The sequence below is a fragment of the Trichoderma camerunense genome (genome assembly GCF_050948025.1).
Source record: "Trichoderma camerunense strain CBS 138272 chromosome Unknown V8C40scaffold_26, whole genome shotgun sequence".
Taxonomy (NCBI): Eukaryota; Fungi; Ascomycota; class Sordariomycetes; order Hypocreales; family Hypocreaceae; genus Trichoderma; species Trichoderma camerunense.
The window spans coordinates 53,333-68,704 of record NW_028145344.1 but is presented as its reverse complement, the minus strand read 5'-3'; the positions used below and the strand labels follow the sequence as shown (position 1 = coordinate 68,704).

General features: G+C 53.5%; 5 protein-coding genes across 5 annotated transcripts; 2 read left to right on the top strand and 3 right to left on the bottom strand.

The window, feature by feature from the left end:
• The first annotated feature begins 340 nt into the window (after nucleotides 1–340).
• V8C40DRAFT_257791 (chaperonin-containing T-complex subunit CCT7) lies at nucleotides 341–2,712 on the top strand. Its single transcript, XM_083218579.1, has 4 exons — nucleotides 341–540; nucleotides 644–810; nucleotides 922–1,243; nucleotides 1,334–2,712. Exons 1-4 carry the CDS (start codon nucleotides 495–497, stop codon nucleotides 2,467–2,469), a joined length of 1,671 nt encoding a protein of 556 aa, XP_083067733.1. The 5' UTR covers nucleotides 341–494; the 3' UTR covers nucleotides 2,470–2,712.
• On the bottom strand, nucleotides 2,665–5,203 carry V8C40DRAFT_257789 (uncharacterized protein). The gene has a single exon (XM_083218578.1). It carries the CDS (start codon nucleotides 4,866–4,868, stop codon nucleotides 2,970–2,972), a length of 1,899 nt encoding a protein of 632 aa, XP_083067732.1. The 5' UTR covers nucleotides 4,869–5,203; the 3' UTR covers nucleotides 2,665–2,969.
• Nucleotides 5,204–6,048: 845 nt separating this feature from the next.
• On the bottom strand, nucleotides 6,049–8,062 carry V8C40DRAFT_126161 (mitochondrial 37S ribosomal protein uS2m). Its single transcript, XM_083211011.1, has 3 exons — nucleotides 7,771–8,062; nucleotides 6,755–7,706; nucleotides 6,049–6,687 (listed from the first exon to the last, which is right to left on the bottom strand). Exons 1-3 carry the CDS (start codon nucleotides 7,799–7,801, stop codon nucleotides 6,246–6,248), a joined length of 1,425 nt encoding a protein of 474 aa, XP_083067731.1. The 5' UTR covers nucleotides 7,802–8,062; the 3' UTR covers nucleotides 6,049–6,245.
• V8C40DRAFT_257783 (uncharacterized protein) lies at nucleotides 7,829–11,017 on the bottom strand. The gene is made up of 3 exons (XM_083218577.1): nucleotides 10,411–11,017; nucleotides 9,394–10,267; nucleotides 7,829–9,260 (listed from the first exon to the last, which is right to left on the bottom strand). Exons 1-3 carry the CDS (start codon nucleotides 10,600–10,602, stop codon nucleotides 8,317–8,319), a joined length of 2,010 nt encoding a protein of 669 aa, XP_083067730.1. The 5' UTR covers nucleotides 10,603–11,017; the 3' UTR covers nucleotides 7,829–8,316.
• A 2,182-nt stretch (nucleotides 11,018–13,199) lies between these two features.
• Nucleotides 13,200–15,250, top strand: V8C40DRAFT_257776 (C2H2-type zinc finger protein). Its single transcript, XM_083218576.1, has one exon. The coding sequence runs from the start codon at nucleotides 13,343–13,345 to the stop codon at nucleotides 14,798–14,800; it is 1,458 nt and encodes a 485-aa protein (XP_083067729.1). The 5' UTR covers nucleotides 13,200–13,342; the 3' UTR covers nucleotides 14,801–15,250.
• The last annotated feature ends 122 nt before the right edge of the window (nucleotides 15,251–15,372 follow it).

Genomic DNA, 15,372 nt, shown 5'->3' with positions numbered 1-15,372 from the left:
TGAATACCAGTAGTGTAATGCTCTTCATGTTGAAACTGATCCTCGTGACTGTTGAAATCAGTTTATTTCAAGTTGACGAATATATCAGCCTCGACACCGTGAGCAGACTTGAACAATCATTAAAATTCAAATTTATTTAAATAAAGTCTCATATAAACGTGCAATCATTTTTATAATATTTTTGTCTTGATATTTCTCTACCATTATCTCATCCTCATCCCTTTATAATTCCGTCCCTATGGCGGGGTTCTCATGGATTCTTCTAGTGCCTAAAGGGGTTGGAGGGGCTCTCTTTTTCTGCTGGTTGACCCCTGGTCCGTGCACCCAAATTCATTGTCAAGGCTACAACAATTTTCCGGAGCTCGACTGCACAGCTTCGCAGAGACGAAAAGACGCCGCATTGCCCCTTTAATCCGCCCGTCACCACCGCCTTCCAACTCTCCGTCGTCAAGCGTTTCCCTTTTGGCCTCTGACTCTCTCAAACCACCGCCAAAATGTCGTTCGGAGGCCAGACCCCGACCATCATCGTCCTCAAAGAAGGTAGCCAATTTGCCAAATTTACCCCTCCGCCCACCGCTGCTGCCCGTCCAACGCATCCATTCCCAAGGCACAAGACACGAGAACTGACACCAGTCTTCCACAGGGACCGACACCTCGCAGGGCAAAGGTCAGATCGTCTCCAACATCAATGCGTGTCTGGCGGTCCAGGCCACCATCAAGTCGACTCTGGGTCCCTACGGTGGTGATTTGTTGATGGTGGACCAGAATGGCAAGCAGACGATTACAAATGATGGCGCGACGGTCATGAAGGTACGGTCGAAATCCACATCTCCCAATATCACACATATCCTCCTTTCCTTTTCTTTACCTCTTCTACTTCTTTGGGTGATGACAATATGCCAACTAAACACGCTCAAACAGCTCCTCGACATCGTCCACCCCGCCGCCCGCATCCTCGTCGACATCGCACGGTCACAAGACGCAGAGGTCGGAGATGGAACCACATCCGTCGTTGTCCTGGCGGGAGAGATCCTCAAGGAGGTCAAGGAGCACGTCGAACAGGGTGTCAGCTCACAGATCATCATCAAGGGTCTGAGGAGGGCAGTCCAGATGGCCGTCAACAAGATCAAGGAGATTGCTGTCAGCACCGACGACGGCAGCCAGCGCGATACCCTGAGCAAGCTGGCCGCTACCGCCATGACGAGCAAGCTGATTAAGCGAAACACTGAGTTTTTCACAAAGAGTAAGACTACATACATACACACACATATATATACTACACGGGGTTACGTGATGGTGGATGATGAGGCACGAGACTAACAACGTGGCATAGTGGTGGTTGACGCCGTTCTATCACTCGACCAAAACGACCTAAACGAAAAGTTGATTGGCATCAAGAAGATCCCCGGCGGTTCCTTGACCGAATCCCGCTTCGTCAACGGCGTTGCCTTCAAGAAGACGTTTGCCTACGCCGGTTTCGAGCAGCAGCCCAAGTCTTTCAAGAAGCCCAAGATTGTCTGCCTAAACGTCGAGCTGGAGCTCAAGGCCGAAAAGGACAATGCCGAGGTCCGCGTCGAGCAGGTGTCAGAATACCAGGCCATCGTCGACGCCGAGTGGCAGATCATCTACCAGAAGCTCGAGGCCGTCGCCAAGACCGGTGCCAAGGTCGTGCTCAGCAAGCTGCCCATTGGTGACTTGGCCACCCAGTACTTTGCCGACCGAGACATCTTCTGTGCCGGCCGCGTTGCCTCTGAGGACATGGAGCGTGTCACCCAGGCCACCGGCGCCGTCACCCAGTCAACGTGCTCAGACATCCTGCCCGAGCACCTGGGAACCTGCGAGTCCTTTGAGGAGAGACAGATTGGAGGCGAGAGATACAACTTCTTCGAGGGCTGCCCCGAGGCAAAGACGTGCACCCTGGTTCTGCGCGGTGGTGCCGAACAGTTCATTGCCGAGGTTGAGCGATCACTCCACGACGCCATCATGATTGTCAAGCGAGCCGTCAAGAACCGAACCATTGTCGGTGGTGGCGGTGCCGTCGAGATGGAGATCTCGGCCTACCTGCACCAGTTCGCCGACAAGAACATCCCGCACAAGCAGCAGGCCATCATCAAGTCTTTTGCCAAGGCCCTCGAGATCATCCCCCGCCAGCTGTGCGACAACGCCGGCTTCGACGCCACCGACATCCTCAACAAGCTCCGCGTGGAGCACCGCAAGGGCAACACCTGGGCCGGTGTCGACTTCCAGAACGAGGGCACCGCCGACATGCTGGAGCGCTTCGTCTGGGAGCCTGCCCTGGTCAAGATCAACGCCCTGCAGGCCGCGACCGAGGCCAGCTGCTTGATCCTCGGCGTCGACGAGACCATCAGAAACGAGGAGAGCGCTCAGCCCCAGGCGCCGGGCCAGCTTCCTCCCGGTGCGGCTCAGAGGGCGCTCAGAGGCAGAGGACGGGGCATGCCTCGACGGTAGATTTGGGGATAGGAAAAGGGTAGTAGATAGGGGCGCAGGGGAAATATAAAGCATTTCAAAAAAGGAAGAACGAACAAAAAACGGAATGGAGGTTTTGAGGATCTGTAAGATACCTAGAAAATGGCCTCTATTATCTACTAGACTTTTGATATGACAACTTTTTCCGACGAACTTCTCTTATTCTTGTAATTTTCTCTAATATTGTTTCTATTTTGTCTAGTTTGTGGTTTGTTCTAATCGTGAAAAGGGTAAACGAGAGTGTATTTTTTTATGTGAAATCTATAAAGGTATCTCCATCATACCTGGCAGCCGTATATACATCCCAACGTCAAGTCAACAACTATCAGCCGTTATTTCCCATACACATTCATCATTCAGCTACAAACTCCCAACGCTATAACAAACCAACAACACACAACTCCCCCAACTCTCAACAATGCCATATATAAAAAAAGACGACATGAAAAAAAAAGAAATGTATGATAAGAAAATAGGTGGTTTCATCCTGAGGGCCCGCCAAAGCCGACGTCGTATATGCCCCTTCCATCGCGGTGGCCTATTCTTCGCATCACTTGCGGGCCGCCGGTAAGGCCATCGACCATGACGTCGTCGTCCATGACGTGGTTCGTATGATCATTGGGTCCGACATCATCGACGTCGTCGTCTACTGCGTCGTGCTCGATGAGCATCTCCAGGTCCGTGTCGACAGAAGGCGGTACAGTATCGTCAGGCTGTGTAGGCACATCTTCCGTCGCACTCAGTAGAGCCTGAAAGTCTGCATGAGGATGGTAGTGCTCAAAGCCCATGTCATGATGAGGCTGCGGGTGGTGGTGGTGGTGATTTATGATTTGGGGGTCGATGGGCTGATAGACGTGCGGCTCGTGCTGGTTGGGCTGGTCTTGCAGCATGGGGTTGTGGTGGTGGTGGGTTTGGTGATGGGGGTGGTGGAGCGACGGCTGCTGGTGGGCGACCTGGTGGTGGTGCAGGGCCTGCAGGTGGTGGTGGTGATGGGCGTCCGGGGGCAGGCCGTGGTGGTGATGCTGTTGGTGCTGCTGCTGTTGGTGGTGATGCAGGGCCTGGGCGGGCTGGAACGTCTGCGAGGGTGGAATGACGGAGATGTCGCTGGGGTTTGCGTATGCGCTCGGACTGGGGCTCGTGCTGGGTGATAGAGACAGCATCGTGTCATGGCTCTGCAGGGCGAGGATCCGCCCGGTCGTGGCGATGTTGGATGGAATGGAGTGGTTCCTCGGCGGTCCGTTGCTCGGCAGGATCGGCGTCGGCGCGGGCGTCGTGACGGCGGCCACCGGAGCAGAAGCGGACGTCGTGGACGCGACCGTCTTCTTGGTGCCGCCCGGGTTTGGCGTCTTGCCCAGCTCCTTGCACTCGGCACAGGCGCGGATGACGTCGCTGACCGTCTCCTTGATGCGGCTCCAGTGGTACTTTTCGGCAATGGTGGCCGTCGTCTTGTTGATTCCGCCGTGGTGCATGACGTGCACGTTGCGGGCAATCTCGTACTGCCGCGCCGGGTCCGAGATGACCTCCTTGTCCTTGAGCATGAGCTTGTCCCCGTCCAGCAGCTTGTAATGCGTGGCGGCGCTACGCAGGCGGCTCTTCTCCGCGCGGTCGGCGCCGTTGGGATACTTGCCGTACTTGAGGTAGTACTTGATCTTGTCGAAGCGCTCCTCGCTCACCAGCTCCTCGGTCTCGCCGGGGGCCAGATCCCGGCCGTAGATGATGGCGTCGATGAAGCGGTCAGGATAGCTCTTGAGGTTGCCGCAGCCCTTGACGCGGCCAATGCGCTTGAAGCCCAGCGCATCCCAGATCTTGCACGACGCCACGTTGGTCTCGTAGACGAGGTTGAAGACGCTGTACGTGTAGCCCAGCCGTGGCGCCCAGTCGATATATGCCTCGCCCATCAGGCGGCCGGCACCGCGGTTTCGGGACGCGTCGGTGACGAGGAACCCCCCGTTGCACACATGGCTGCTCCGGCCTGGGTAATTGGGCCGGATGTAGAAGCTGCCCAGGCACTCCTTGGCCCAGTCCTTGCCGTCCAGCAGCTGGTCGGCGCTCTCAATGTTGCCCAGCAGCATGACGGCGCCAAAGTTCTGGAACCAGAAGTCGGCGAAGCCATCGGCGCTGAAGGGGTCCATCAGGGGGTACGTGTCGCCGCCATCAATCTCCTTGTTAATCTGCGCACATAGATAGACGACGAGCGACACGGGGATCTGATGCCGCGATGCAAAGGGCACAATGGTGGCCACGGTCTGGCGGTCCCTCAGCGTCACCTGGCGAGGCACAATGTCCGGCGGCAGAATCGGGTTGTTCGGGTCCGGAAACGGCGGCTGGCCGGAGACCCGATGGATTGTGGGGCTGGCCGGGTCATCGACGGCGGCCGGCATCGTTTGGGCTGAGCCGGATGATGGCGAGGAGAGTAGCGTGTGCGTTATAAGGGGGGGTGAGAGAAAGGAAACCGTTGGTTACCCAAGAGATGCTCTGTGCATGCCGGATTTGATAATCAGCCACAAGGCCCGCTTAAACAACTTCCCGGGTGAGGGAATCATGGCCCTTCACCCATGGGGTACGTCATCCGGGCAAGGGAAAGAAAAAAAGGAAAGGGAAGGGAAATGCAGCAAAAGCAGAGGGATTGGATTGAAAGGGGGGCGAAACGCCGATTGGGTATAGTCCAGAAGGGCATATAAGAAGGGGGGGGAGAATGGAAGGGTAAAAAGAAAAAAAAAAGTAGTACATACCATGGGTAAAAAGAAAAAGAATTAACAAAGTAACCGCACCTCCAAAATAGGAAACAGCCCGGAAAATTTTCCCTGCAGCAGGAGAAAAAAAAAAGGATGAAAAAGAAAAAATAATCCCCCCAAACAGATCCCCCAACCAAAAGAGCCGTGCAGAGCCCCTACAGGCTGCAGGCGGGAATAAAAGGAAGAAGCAAGGAAGGAATAAGCAGAAAAGAAAAAAGAGGCTAGGACTTTTCTTCTTCTTTCTGTCAGTGAGACTGACGTTCCCTCCAGCGCAATTGAAGCGCGGCAAACAAAAAAAAAAAAAAGCCCCCAAGTTTCAAATAAAAAAAGAACCCTCGCAACTTTTTTCTTTTTTTGGGTAACCCGCCCCCCGAAAAGAAAAAAGAAAAAAAAAGCTTAGTTTCTAGGCCACTCGAATCATTAATGCAAAGCCCGCGTCTGATTTGCTGTTCGATTATTTTTGCGCGCTTCTCTGCCCTTTTTTTTTTGCGCGCTCCCGGTTCTGTGCTGAAAAGTTCGTCGTGCGACGTTCTGCTCGGACCAAAAGAAAAAAGAGTACAGAACGGTATAAGGTCGGTGGGAAAGTACAGACGCAGTAAAGAGAACCGAAGCGCGGCTTTTTTGCCTTTGGAGGGACCACACACCGGCTGTTGCGGTTAGGCGTGGCGTGACCTTGGGAGGACTTTTGGTTTGCGTTGTGTGTCGGCGACTAAAAAGGTAGACGGTACCTTATCTGCTGCCGGCTGCGGAATGACGGTTTCTCCGCCACTGGACCCTTGGTCTTCTAGGGTAAGCTCGCGATGCTGTCATAAGGCCATTAACCTCAACTGACAGCGCCTTTTTGTTGCTGTGGGCTAGATGTAGATTGAGAAAAGGGATGTGACTTGTCAATTCAATTCAAGTGGGAAAACATTCATCTCGTTTGCATCATGCCCATATACATCTATTATACAATGTTTTTTATGTCCTCTCCCTCTCTTCCCCCTTTTCCATCCATCTAACGGCACTTGTACAATAAGTATTTTATACACTTCCTCGCACAGCTTGCTCAATCTCAACAGCATTCTTCTGCAAGCTCTTCAGCTGCGCTTCAATGCTGCCTAGACGCGCACCAACTGTCTCCCCCGAGGGCGCCGCCTTCTCTGTTGATGCCTCAGCTGCAACTGTCTCTCCCATCATGTTGACCAAGTTATCCTCAGTCACCTCCTCCTGCTGCTCTCCAAGATATTGTGACCTCAGCAGCTTCATCTCCTCATCCGTGAATCCCTGAATGTTGGCCTGCATCCGGCCCATGACCTCCTTTCTCTTCAGGACGGCAGCCTGCACTTCCTTCCTCATGTGGCGGCTGAGTTCTGGCGAGGTGCTCCATGAGATGTTACCGCTGGCGGCATCTTGTAGTCGTCGCTTCTGACCAGCTTCTCCGGCTCGACCAAGTACTCCGGCAACCAAAGCCATGGAACGAAGACTAAAAGAAAAATGGTTAGCAAAAAAGACTGATATGACAGAATTGCAATTGGTAGGGCTCAGCTCACCTGTCGTCGTTTGCCGGGATCGTATATGTGACCCATGAAGGATCAGTGTTTGTGTCAATTACTCCAATCGTAGGGATATTCTTCAAGCCACACTCGTACAGTAGCGTGTAATTCTCTAGCGGGTTGAGGCAAACCACTAGGTCTGGTAGTATCGGCCTCGCCGTACCCTTGAACATGTCGAATCCATCAAGTTCCTTGTCCAAGTGATCCACAACCTTCATGCCCTGGGTCCTGAGAATGACATCTCGGTTTGTAATGGAACCGGGAATCCACTTTGTGAACAGATGGTAGGCGCCTGCCAGCTCAGATGCCTTTGTGACAATCTCCATCTGGCCCTTGCGAGTACCAACAAAGAGAATGACACCACCACGGTAAGCCACCTCCTCAACCACTCGGGCCGCTCGTCGAAGATGCGCCGCAGTTGTCTCGAGAGAAATGATGTGAATTCCCTGTCGTACTCCATAGATATATCGCGAGTTTGCCGGGTTCCATAGTGAAGTGTTGTGGCCCATGTGTGTCTGCGACGCCATCAACAGCTCCAGCGTAACGTCCTCCGGCCGAGGTGGGTTGCTAATGATTTCCGTGGGTACGTAGCGCTTCTCGAGTTTTGAGCCAAGGCTTCTCGTGTTCTTCTGGATCCTCTGGAACTCGGAATACTGCTGAGCCGGGGTCAAAGTCTGCTTGCCCCTCTGATGCGGCTTGCTCCAGGCTGCTCCGTGGTGCTCCTGCGAAGAGTTGGCCCCGAGCGTCATGATGACTTCCTCGACAATCTTTTGCTTCTTCTTGGCCGATGACACAATCTTGGGAGGCGCAGCGGCTGACTGAGGGGCCGGCCATGCCTGAGCCGGGCCATTGGAAGTCGAGGTCGAGGTTGAAGCTGTCGCCGTCTTGACTTCGGTCGAGAGTTGTCGCAGAACGGCTCGTGGCAAGGGAGACGCCAGTGCGCGGCGGCCTAGATTTGATAAGCATCCTTCATCTTCACATCTTCATCATCGTGTCCAATTGAATTGACTTACCATGCCGCACAGCGGTGCTCTGAACATTCATAGCGGCGTTCGTTTTGCTCCAACTGTCGTCCGACTTGCTCGCAATCGGTCCAAAATTTGGATCACGCCGGTACAGATGGGGTCTCTACGGCGGTGCATATTTTCCGGTTCCGCTGGGCAGAGCAGCCGCTAGAATTTTAGAGCAGCTAAGGCACATGCGAGCAAAAAAATGACCCCGCCATCAATTTGGCAGCACAAAATTACCCCACGTCGTTTTGAGGCTTGTGATTGACACGCCATCTTGCATCGGCCGCAGCCATGCTAAGCACGTTAAAAATGCTGGCTGACATCAATAGTATGGAAGTACGAGCTGATGAGCAGATACTGATGACATGATATTGAGCTGCGAGAAAATAAAATTGAGATTTGATAAAACAGGAGACAAAGTAAAAAAGCCCTAAATCTATGACGATTTGTCTGTGCTTGAGAAATCTACAGTTACCAATGCCAACCAACTTTTTCTTCGTAAGGTCATTATTGAAAAGAATCCCACAAAGGGGACGCATTGCTCTCTTTTTACCGGCTAGTCGCTCTGGCAATAGTAAACACACCAATTATAACCACCGCAAGGGTAACAATGGCTCCGGGCAGCAGCAGGTCGTTGGGTACGCCGGCAATAATTTGCTCCTGGTGGACAATCGTCCTTGATCTCCGCGAACGGCGCGCGGGCCGCTGCTCTTCCTCCTCCTCGGATTCCTCCTCCTCGCTCTCTGACTCTTCCTCCTCGTAGGCTCTCCGGCGTTCACGAAGGCCGGTGGATGACGAAACTGGGGTTGGCAGGGTGTCCAACGAGGGTGTTGTAGGCGGCTTCTCTGAGTCGTGGACAAAGAGATCAACCTTCTCGAGATGTGCCTGGCGGGCGAGGAGGATGGCCTCCAGGAGATCGTTATCGGTGGTGATGGACACGGTGTCACCCTCGTTGTCCATGTAGCTGAGAGCAAACCCAGGACCGTCGATTCTGCCCTCTAAAACATCCGGCATGCCTCCGATGCTGTCGAGTTCACTTCCAAGCTTGGATGCAACGGCATGCACAAATGCTTCTATGCCTTGCGATGCAACCACCTGCAGCCGGTGAACACGTCCCGAAGGTGCCTTGAATTTGAAAGCAAACGGAACGTCGGCGGTTGTCACCTCGGGGGCGATGGAATGAGGAGGCGAGTCCAGTCCGATGTGCGATGCAGAGTCGTTGGGAGCGACGCTGTCTCCAAGGCGGTTCGCCTCGGGCGACATCATGCGAGAATGGTGAGCGTGGTGATGGCTGTGGCTGCCGTCGCCGGACACCATCGACTCCGTCTCGTGGTCGATGGAGAGCCAAAACTTGTTCCACGCCGGGCCCTCGCCATTGTCACTCGACATGGTGTTGATTTGCTCCAGCGTAGCATAAGTGAGCTTGAGCACATCCACCATTCCCACAATCTCACCGCCATCGTTCATGACGGGAAGGTTGAGATAATGGCCATCTGAAATATGAGTGTTAGACACATGCTTGACCATGTTTTGATGCTTCTTGGGCACGCGAAAAATGTGGTAGCCATAAGGCTAGGATGAGAGCAGTAAAGGTGAGGGAGGATGGGGAAACTAGAGGTTGCTTACCATGCATCTTTCGCAGGGCAGCCTGAATGGTCATGTCCATTGGGGCAAAATCGGGGTGAGGGGTCATGACACGCACGACGCTGCAATTGGCCGGGTCAAGGCCTGGAGCAATGACACGAAGAACGACGTCCTTGCTGGTAAAAATGCCCGTAATGGCACCCTGGTCCTGCACGAGCACCGCAGTGGTGTGGTTTTCCTTCATCATGGCCGCAGCCTCTTTGACCGAGGTCCGGACGCTCACCGTGGTCGGCGGGATGCCGTTCAACACGGACTCGAGTGTGGGCCCAGACATCTTGGACCGGAGAGCCTCCACATACTGGATAATCTGCTGAGGCTGGCTGGCGCCCAACTCGGACTGCACTCCTTCGAGAGCGTCGTACAGCTTCCTCGAGGAAGAGTATGCGCGCTCCAGCTTCTCCATGGCGTCGTAGAAGCACTTTGTAATATCCAGCACACCCGAGATATCCTGGTTCTCATCCATGACGGGCAGGTGACGGAAGCCCTTGCGAACCATCAGGTCCAGCGCATCCGTGGCGCTCGTGTCGGTCCTGGCACAGAGGGGGTTCTTGGTCATGATTTCAGCAATCGTGACGTTGGCAGCCTTGAGTCCAGCCCCGACCACGCGAAAAGCAAGATCCTTGGCCGTGAAGATACCAGCAATCCGGTCCTCATCGTCGGTAACCAGCACGCAGTCCTCCCTCTTCGCAGCCATCAGCTGAGCAGCCTCGGAGACGGTGGTGGCAGGCTTGATCTGGAGAGCCTGGCTGGGCTTGAGGGCAAGCACAGTTCCGGGAGGGGCTCTGCGAATCTGTCGTGACCGGCCCGTGAGAGTCTTCTTTTTGGAGAGGTCACTCTCCAGTTTCCTGCGGATCGCCTACATGATGCCCAAGTTAGCCACTGCAATGAGGGGTGGTGAACATGATAGTGAGTAGCTAGCTAGCTCTCTTCCCCCCTCCCCTCAAAACAACCCTCCACCTGACTCGAGCGCAACTTGTTGTGATAGATGCCATCACGTACCTCATCGCGCTTAGATTGTTTCTGTCTGCTCGCACTGAGACTGGCAGAGGACTCGTTTGGCTGCTGCTGGGCATCTAGAACAGGGCGAGGGATGCCGGAACTCGCGACGGCAGGGCCATTATTGAACGGCGTGGTGCTTCGGGGTTGATTCCGGCTGGGATTGTTCCCTCTGGAGGCGTTGACCATGGACATGGCTGCGGTCCGCGACAAGGCGTCAGGAAATGTTGGCGTAAAGGAAGCGTCGTCTTGAGCAACGTGAGAAAAATGTCGAAACCGGATTTCAATTCCTTGAAATCAGTTTTCCGGAGTCAGCCAGTGGGCAGCCAATGACAGTGGAGGAGGGATTTTCAAGGGTGACGAAATGAAGTCGAAAGGTCGGTCACCAGATATTGAGCCCTGGCCAGGATCCCCCCGGCACTTTTTTTTTTTCTCGCTCAGCCGACGAACCCTTCCAGTTGGTTGGCGCAGTGAATGGCATTGGCCAGCGGGCAGGTTACAGGCGGCTTATAGGCCTATCGCGCCCCCGAGCAGGCGACGCACAACCCGGAAACTCCCATCGCGGGCCACTGAAGAGGGAAAAAAAGCGCAGCACGAGCCGACCTAGTGCTGCAGGTGCTAAACATGTAGCGGCGCTGGTTCGCGAGATGAAGGAAGTGCCCACATTGATGGATTCAATTTAACTGGAGAGGTCCGATGGAGACGCATTACAGAGTACATGTAGGCATGGTATAACACTAGCAGTACATGTAGACACTAATCTATAGGTAAGAAGCACTGAGGTGGACATTTGATCCATCCATCATATTTACAGGTAGGAGTTAGTGAGAGTCCATCTGGCGGTTGATGAGGGTGAAGACGGTGAAGACGGTGAGGACGGTTGATGATCTTCTCTCCATTTAAGGGCTGGCCAGGAAGGGCGGTCAATGTCTAAGATCTATGAATCGCACTCATACTGTCTCTGATTTATTCCTACTAGCCAAACGCAATCAACTATTTGGTTCTGTGTCTCATTCTGTAATACTGTCTGAGTACATGTTGGACGCTGCTCTCCGGGGTTTCCCAATGCGTATTCTCCTGGTCAACCGTCGAATGATACGAGTCTTGTTTCTTTTCCATCTGCCGCCTGCCTGGCGCCTGTCTCTCTATGACCACATACTGTACTGTATCTTAAACATCATTCAAGCTTTGTGGAGTCATCGCATCTTCTCTTCTTCCCGCCAGATGCCGCGGTCAAGCTCCATGTCAGGTAGCTAGACCTAGCTCAAAGACCGGGATACTCCATTTTTTTCATGTAGGTGAGGCCTGCAGCTAGAATGCAGCAACATGGGCGCCATCTCCCTACCTATGCTACTGTATGCTCTAGCAGCACATCTCTATTCTCCATACGGCGCTCTGCACTCCGTATCTAGGTATGGATGTACCAGCTTGTTGGGAGCGGTGTCATGTCGTAGCAGCAGTTAGCCGTCCTACTAGCTGGGTATGTCCCTCCTTGGTCCGTCGCCCAGGCAAGGCTTTCCGACGTGAGCAAGCGGGGAAGACACCCCAGGATGGAATGCATCGTATCGTATCATCAGCATCTTGCATGTGCAGTAGCTGGCAGTAGTTGGTCCTCTTCCATCTGTCAGTCCAATCCACGAGCCGGCAGTGGCTCAACAGTGGCGTGTTCCAGCCAGCCACTTCGCTCCCGTCCCGCCCGAATGGCGTCTAGATGCCGTCTTCATCTTGTTCTAATGCAGTAATGTTGATGGTCCCCCCAAGATGGATGGCCGCTACGTCGTCTTAGTGGCCTGCTCAAATGATAATATTTACTCCCTCAGCCGCGGCACTACTGTACTCATGTCTGCGTCTGGTACTTTTTTTTGCTCACGAGTCGGCCCTCATTTAACTTGGCCCATTGATTGGCCTCAGCTTGTTTGTTATTGCTGAGGACACCAAGCCCTGGAGCGAGATTGCCCGGCGAGTAATTTCCGCTTCGGGCAGCCTTGGTGACGTCGATAAATATTACTATAAAAAGCCATAGCGCTTAGCACGATCGCATCCAATGTTATGGGCGCAATCTGCGTTGCCATGGTGCGCGTCAGCTGCTATCAAGGTAGTCATAGGGCCGTTTTAATGAGAAAACACCGAGTACGAGGTACCGGTACATTGTCTAGAGCGAATAGTGCGGGCGGATTGCATGTGCTCGGTCACGAAACAAGCGCTGAGGAAGCAATTGGTGCTTGCTTGGCACAGCCTTGGGAGATATCCATGTCTTGCGCTTGTACTTGTACTTGCAAGGGATGCATGGGTGTGAAAACACAGACACTCTGGCTACCACCTGGGTAAGATATCGATCTCGACGTGAAACATGGCGTCCCTCGAAGTCTCCTGCTAAGGGGAATCAATCTATCACCGCCGTCATAGACTAGATGCTGTAGAGTACGGTACGAGTATGCCAGAGCCATGTTCCAGTAGGTGCTTTCTTTTTGGACTTTCATAAGAAGTAATGCTGTAGTTCACATGCATCAATCTCACGTTCATAGAGAGGTAAGCGAGAGATGTGTACATGAAGATATGGAGTAGCGACATGGACATGAGCATGGGAAAGCCAGTGATGGGCGGACAACTCATCCATCCTTGGCCCAACTGCGGACCACGGGAGTCAACACGGACGGCATCGCCACACAGCAGCTCTTTTCTTTGTTCCTGGACTTGTCTCAATATTGCCCGGTTGTTTTAAGCTGCCACATCTAGCCTGATAGACGCGGGCTATTGGTGGAGACGTTTGCGCTGGCGCGTTGCCGTGGCGACGGCATCCCATCCCATACTTGAGCTCCTGGGAACCATTACTGCAGCTCAGCTGGCCCTTGAACTTGGATCTGGAATCCATTCATTCTTCACCAACTTCACCGTTTGTCACTGGAGCAATTTTGCCTTTGGTATCCGTACGCACATGTTTGATGAAATGCGACAGCAAGCCGAGCCGAGCCTCTCAGCTGCTACAGGCACAACCTGCCCAAGCGCCTTTCCAAGCGACAAGCCCTTGAACGCTATACCCATGCAGACATCGCACTATATGAACATGAACAATATGAAGTATGAATCAGCTAAGTTACCAGGGCGCATTGACAATGTTTCTGCTGATAATTGGATGCCTCACCCAATGACAAAGCTAGAAGGATCACAGATGATGCCCGTAGCTGGCAGCGGATATACTGCTCAGCCGCCGCAGCCTCGGCTCAATCACAGCTACGGCGCGCAGAATTCTCCTGCCGATCGCCCTAATCGCCATCGTCGCACCGAGTCAGCGGCCAGCATCGCGAGCGCGGCCAGCATCGCCGATATCAATATCGATGAGACGCGAACCGAGACAGGGGTCACTGTCGAAGAGATTGCCCAGTTCATCCAGGGACCCGAGACGACAGACGGCAAGTGGACTTGTCTGTTCGACGACTGCGGCAAGCAGTTTGGCCGCAAAGAGAACATCAAGTCCCACGTCCAGACACATCTCAACGACCGCCAGTACCAGTGCCCAGCCTGCATGAAGTGCTTCGTTCGGCAGCACGACCTCAAGAGACACGCCAAGATTCACACCGGAATCAAGCCGTACCCTTGCGACTGCGGCAACAAGTTTGCGCGACATGATGCTCTCACGAGACACCGTCAGCGGGGCATGTGCGTCGGCGCCTTTGATGGCATTGTGAGGAAGAGCGTGAAGCGAGGACGGCCTAAGAAGAATCGTCCGGAATTGGACGCGCGACTTGAGAAATCCGCAAAGACCAGGAAGAAAAACATGTCCATCAGCTCCATCTCTTCGTTTTCGGGCTATTCGGACATCTCCAACGTTGGCTCTCCCGGTTATGAACTCGATGTGCTGGATGAGGTGCTGGATATTGAAATCGAACGTGAAGCTGAACCGCCGCGCTCGGTCTCGTCGGCCCCGATGCCCAGCCTACCCAATCCACCAGTTAACAGCACCGTCGTCGCATCTCCTTCAACTTCAGAAGCCAGTGTGCACTCATATGTATCCCCGGAAGCAATCATGGAGAGGGCTTCACATCCTTCTTCGCCCGGAAAGAGCACACCAGGCCACTACAACACGCCGCCCGGTCTCTCTCAGTCATCGTCATCGCCGCCCTCTCATTTCTTCGAGCTGGATCCCGCCACATCAACAACGGGCGATGAAGTCGTCAGCTTCCCCGCCGGCGGCATGATGATGGGCTTAACAACAATGGGCGCACCTTTGCCCCTGAGCATCAGCGAACAGGAAGACGATCTACTTCGCCAGTTCACCAACGACGACAGTTTCATCCCGCTGGATCGTGACCAGAGCTTGATGATGATGCCCAAATTCGACGAGTTCAACGGTGTAGCCGTCAGCATGCTCAACGACAACGGCTACTACTTTTGATGAGATGCTCAATCTGTCGAATATACCCACTTGCGCCATGATATAATTCCGAACTTGTCTTATATATGTCGAGTCGATATTACGATGACGCCTTAATCTGAACCGAGTCTGATGATCGGGATAATTTATTTTCTTTTCCTTGCGTTATAAGGTTTCTATCGACACCCCAATGGCCTTAATTTGCTGTGTAAGAACCACAGCTGGCCATGTTGGAACTATGGTGTCAGTTCAATTGTACAATACGGGGGAGGAATGGGTTTGGGGATTAAAATTGGGGGATTGTATTTTTTCCTTTGTCTGGATATGCTGTCATGTTACAACGCGTTTGATGCTTGGAAACGAGGCTCCTCCACGGGAATCCGGCACCGGGTCCCTCTTTGGCTATTTGTTCGGAGTTTTGAGGATATTTACCTAGGGACACTAGAGTACGAATGAGCCTGGATATTGTGGAAGTATAGCGATTGCCTCTGTGATGTGTTCCCTGTGATGCTGATTCGATGTTGCTCGACTCTGCCATTGTTCATCCAATCTTCTTGCCCGCAGCCAGTCCATAGGCAACTCGCTGGTCGCCG

What these genes read in the sequence shown, in the direction of transcription:
- V8C40DRAFT_257791 (XM_083218579.1), top strand. Translation starts at nt 495, where the DNA reads ATGTCGTTCGGAGGCCAGACCCCGACCATCATCGTCCTCAAAGAAG. An exon ending in ATGGCGCGACGGTCATGAAG is followed by an intron (nt 811 to 921) that starts GTACGGTCGAAA and finishes ACGCTCAAACAG; the next exon opens with CTCCTCGACATCGTCCACCC. An exon ending in CACTGAGTTTTTCACAAAGA is followed by an intron (nt 1,244 to 1,333) that starts GTAAGACTACAT and finishes AACGTGGCATAG; the next exon opens with TGGTGGTTGACGCCGTTCTA.
- V8C40DRAFT_257789 (XM_083218578.1), bottom strand. Translation starts at nt 4,868, where the DNA reads ATGCCGGCCGCCGTCGATGACCCGGCCAGCCCCACAATCCATCGGGTC.
- V8C40DRAFT_126161 (XM_083211011.1), bottom strand. Translation starts at nt 7,801, where the DNA reads ATGAATGTTCAGAGCACCGCTGTGCGGCATG. An exon ending in GAGCACCGCTGTGCGGCATG is followed by an intron (nt 7,707 to 7,770) that starts GTAAGTCAATTC and finishes TATCAAATCTAG; the next exon opens with GCCGCCGCGCACTGGCGTCT. An exon ending in ATCCCGGCAAACGACGACAG is followed by an intron (nt 6,688 to 6,754) that starts GTGAGCTGAGCC and finishes TTTTTCTTTTAG; the next exon opens with TCTTCGTTCCATGGCTTTGG.
- V8C40DRAFT_257783 (XM_083218577.1), bottom strand. Translation starts at nt 10,602, where the DNA reads ATGTCCATGGTCAACGCCTCCAGAGGGAACAATCCCAGCCGGAATCAA. An exon ending in AACAATCTAAGCGCGATGAG is followed by an intron (nt 10,268 to 10,410) that starts GTACGTGATGGC and finishes GGCATCATGTAG; the next exon opens with GCGATCCGCAGGAAACTGGA. An exon ending in TGCCCTGCGAAAGATGCATG is followed by an intron (nt 9,261 to 9,393) that starts GTAAGCAACCTC and finishes CTCATATTTCAG; the next exon opens with ATGGCCATTATCTCAACCTT.
- V8C40DRAFT_257776 (XM_083218576.1), top strand. Translation starts at nt 13,343, where the DNA reads ATGTTTGATGAAATGCGACAGCAAGCCGAGCCGAGCCTCTCAGCTGCT.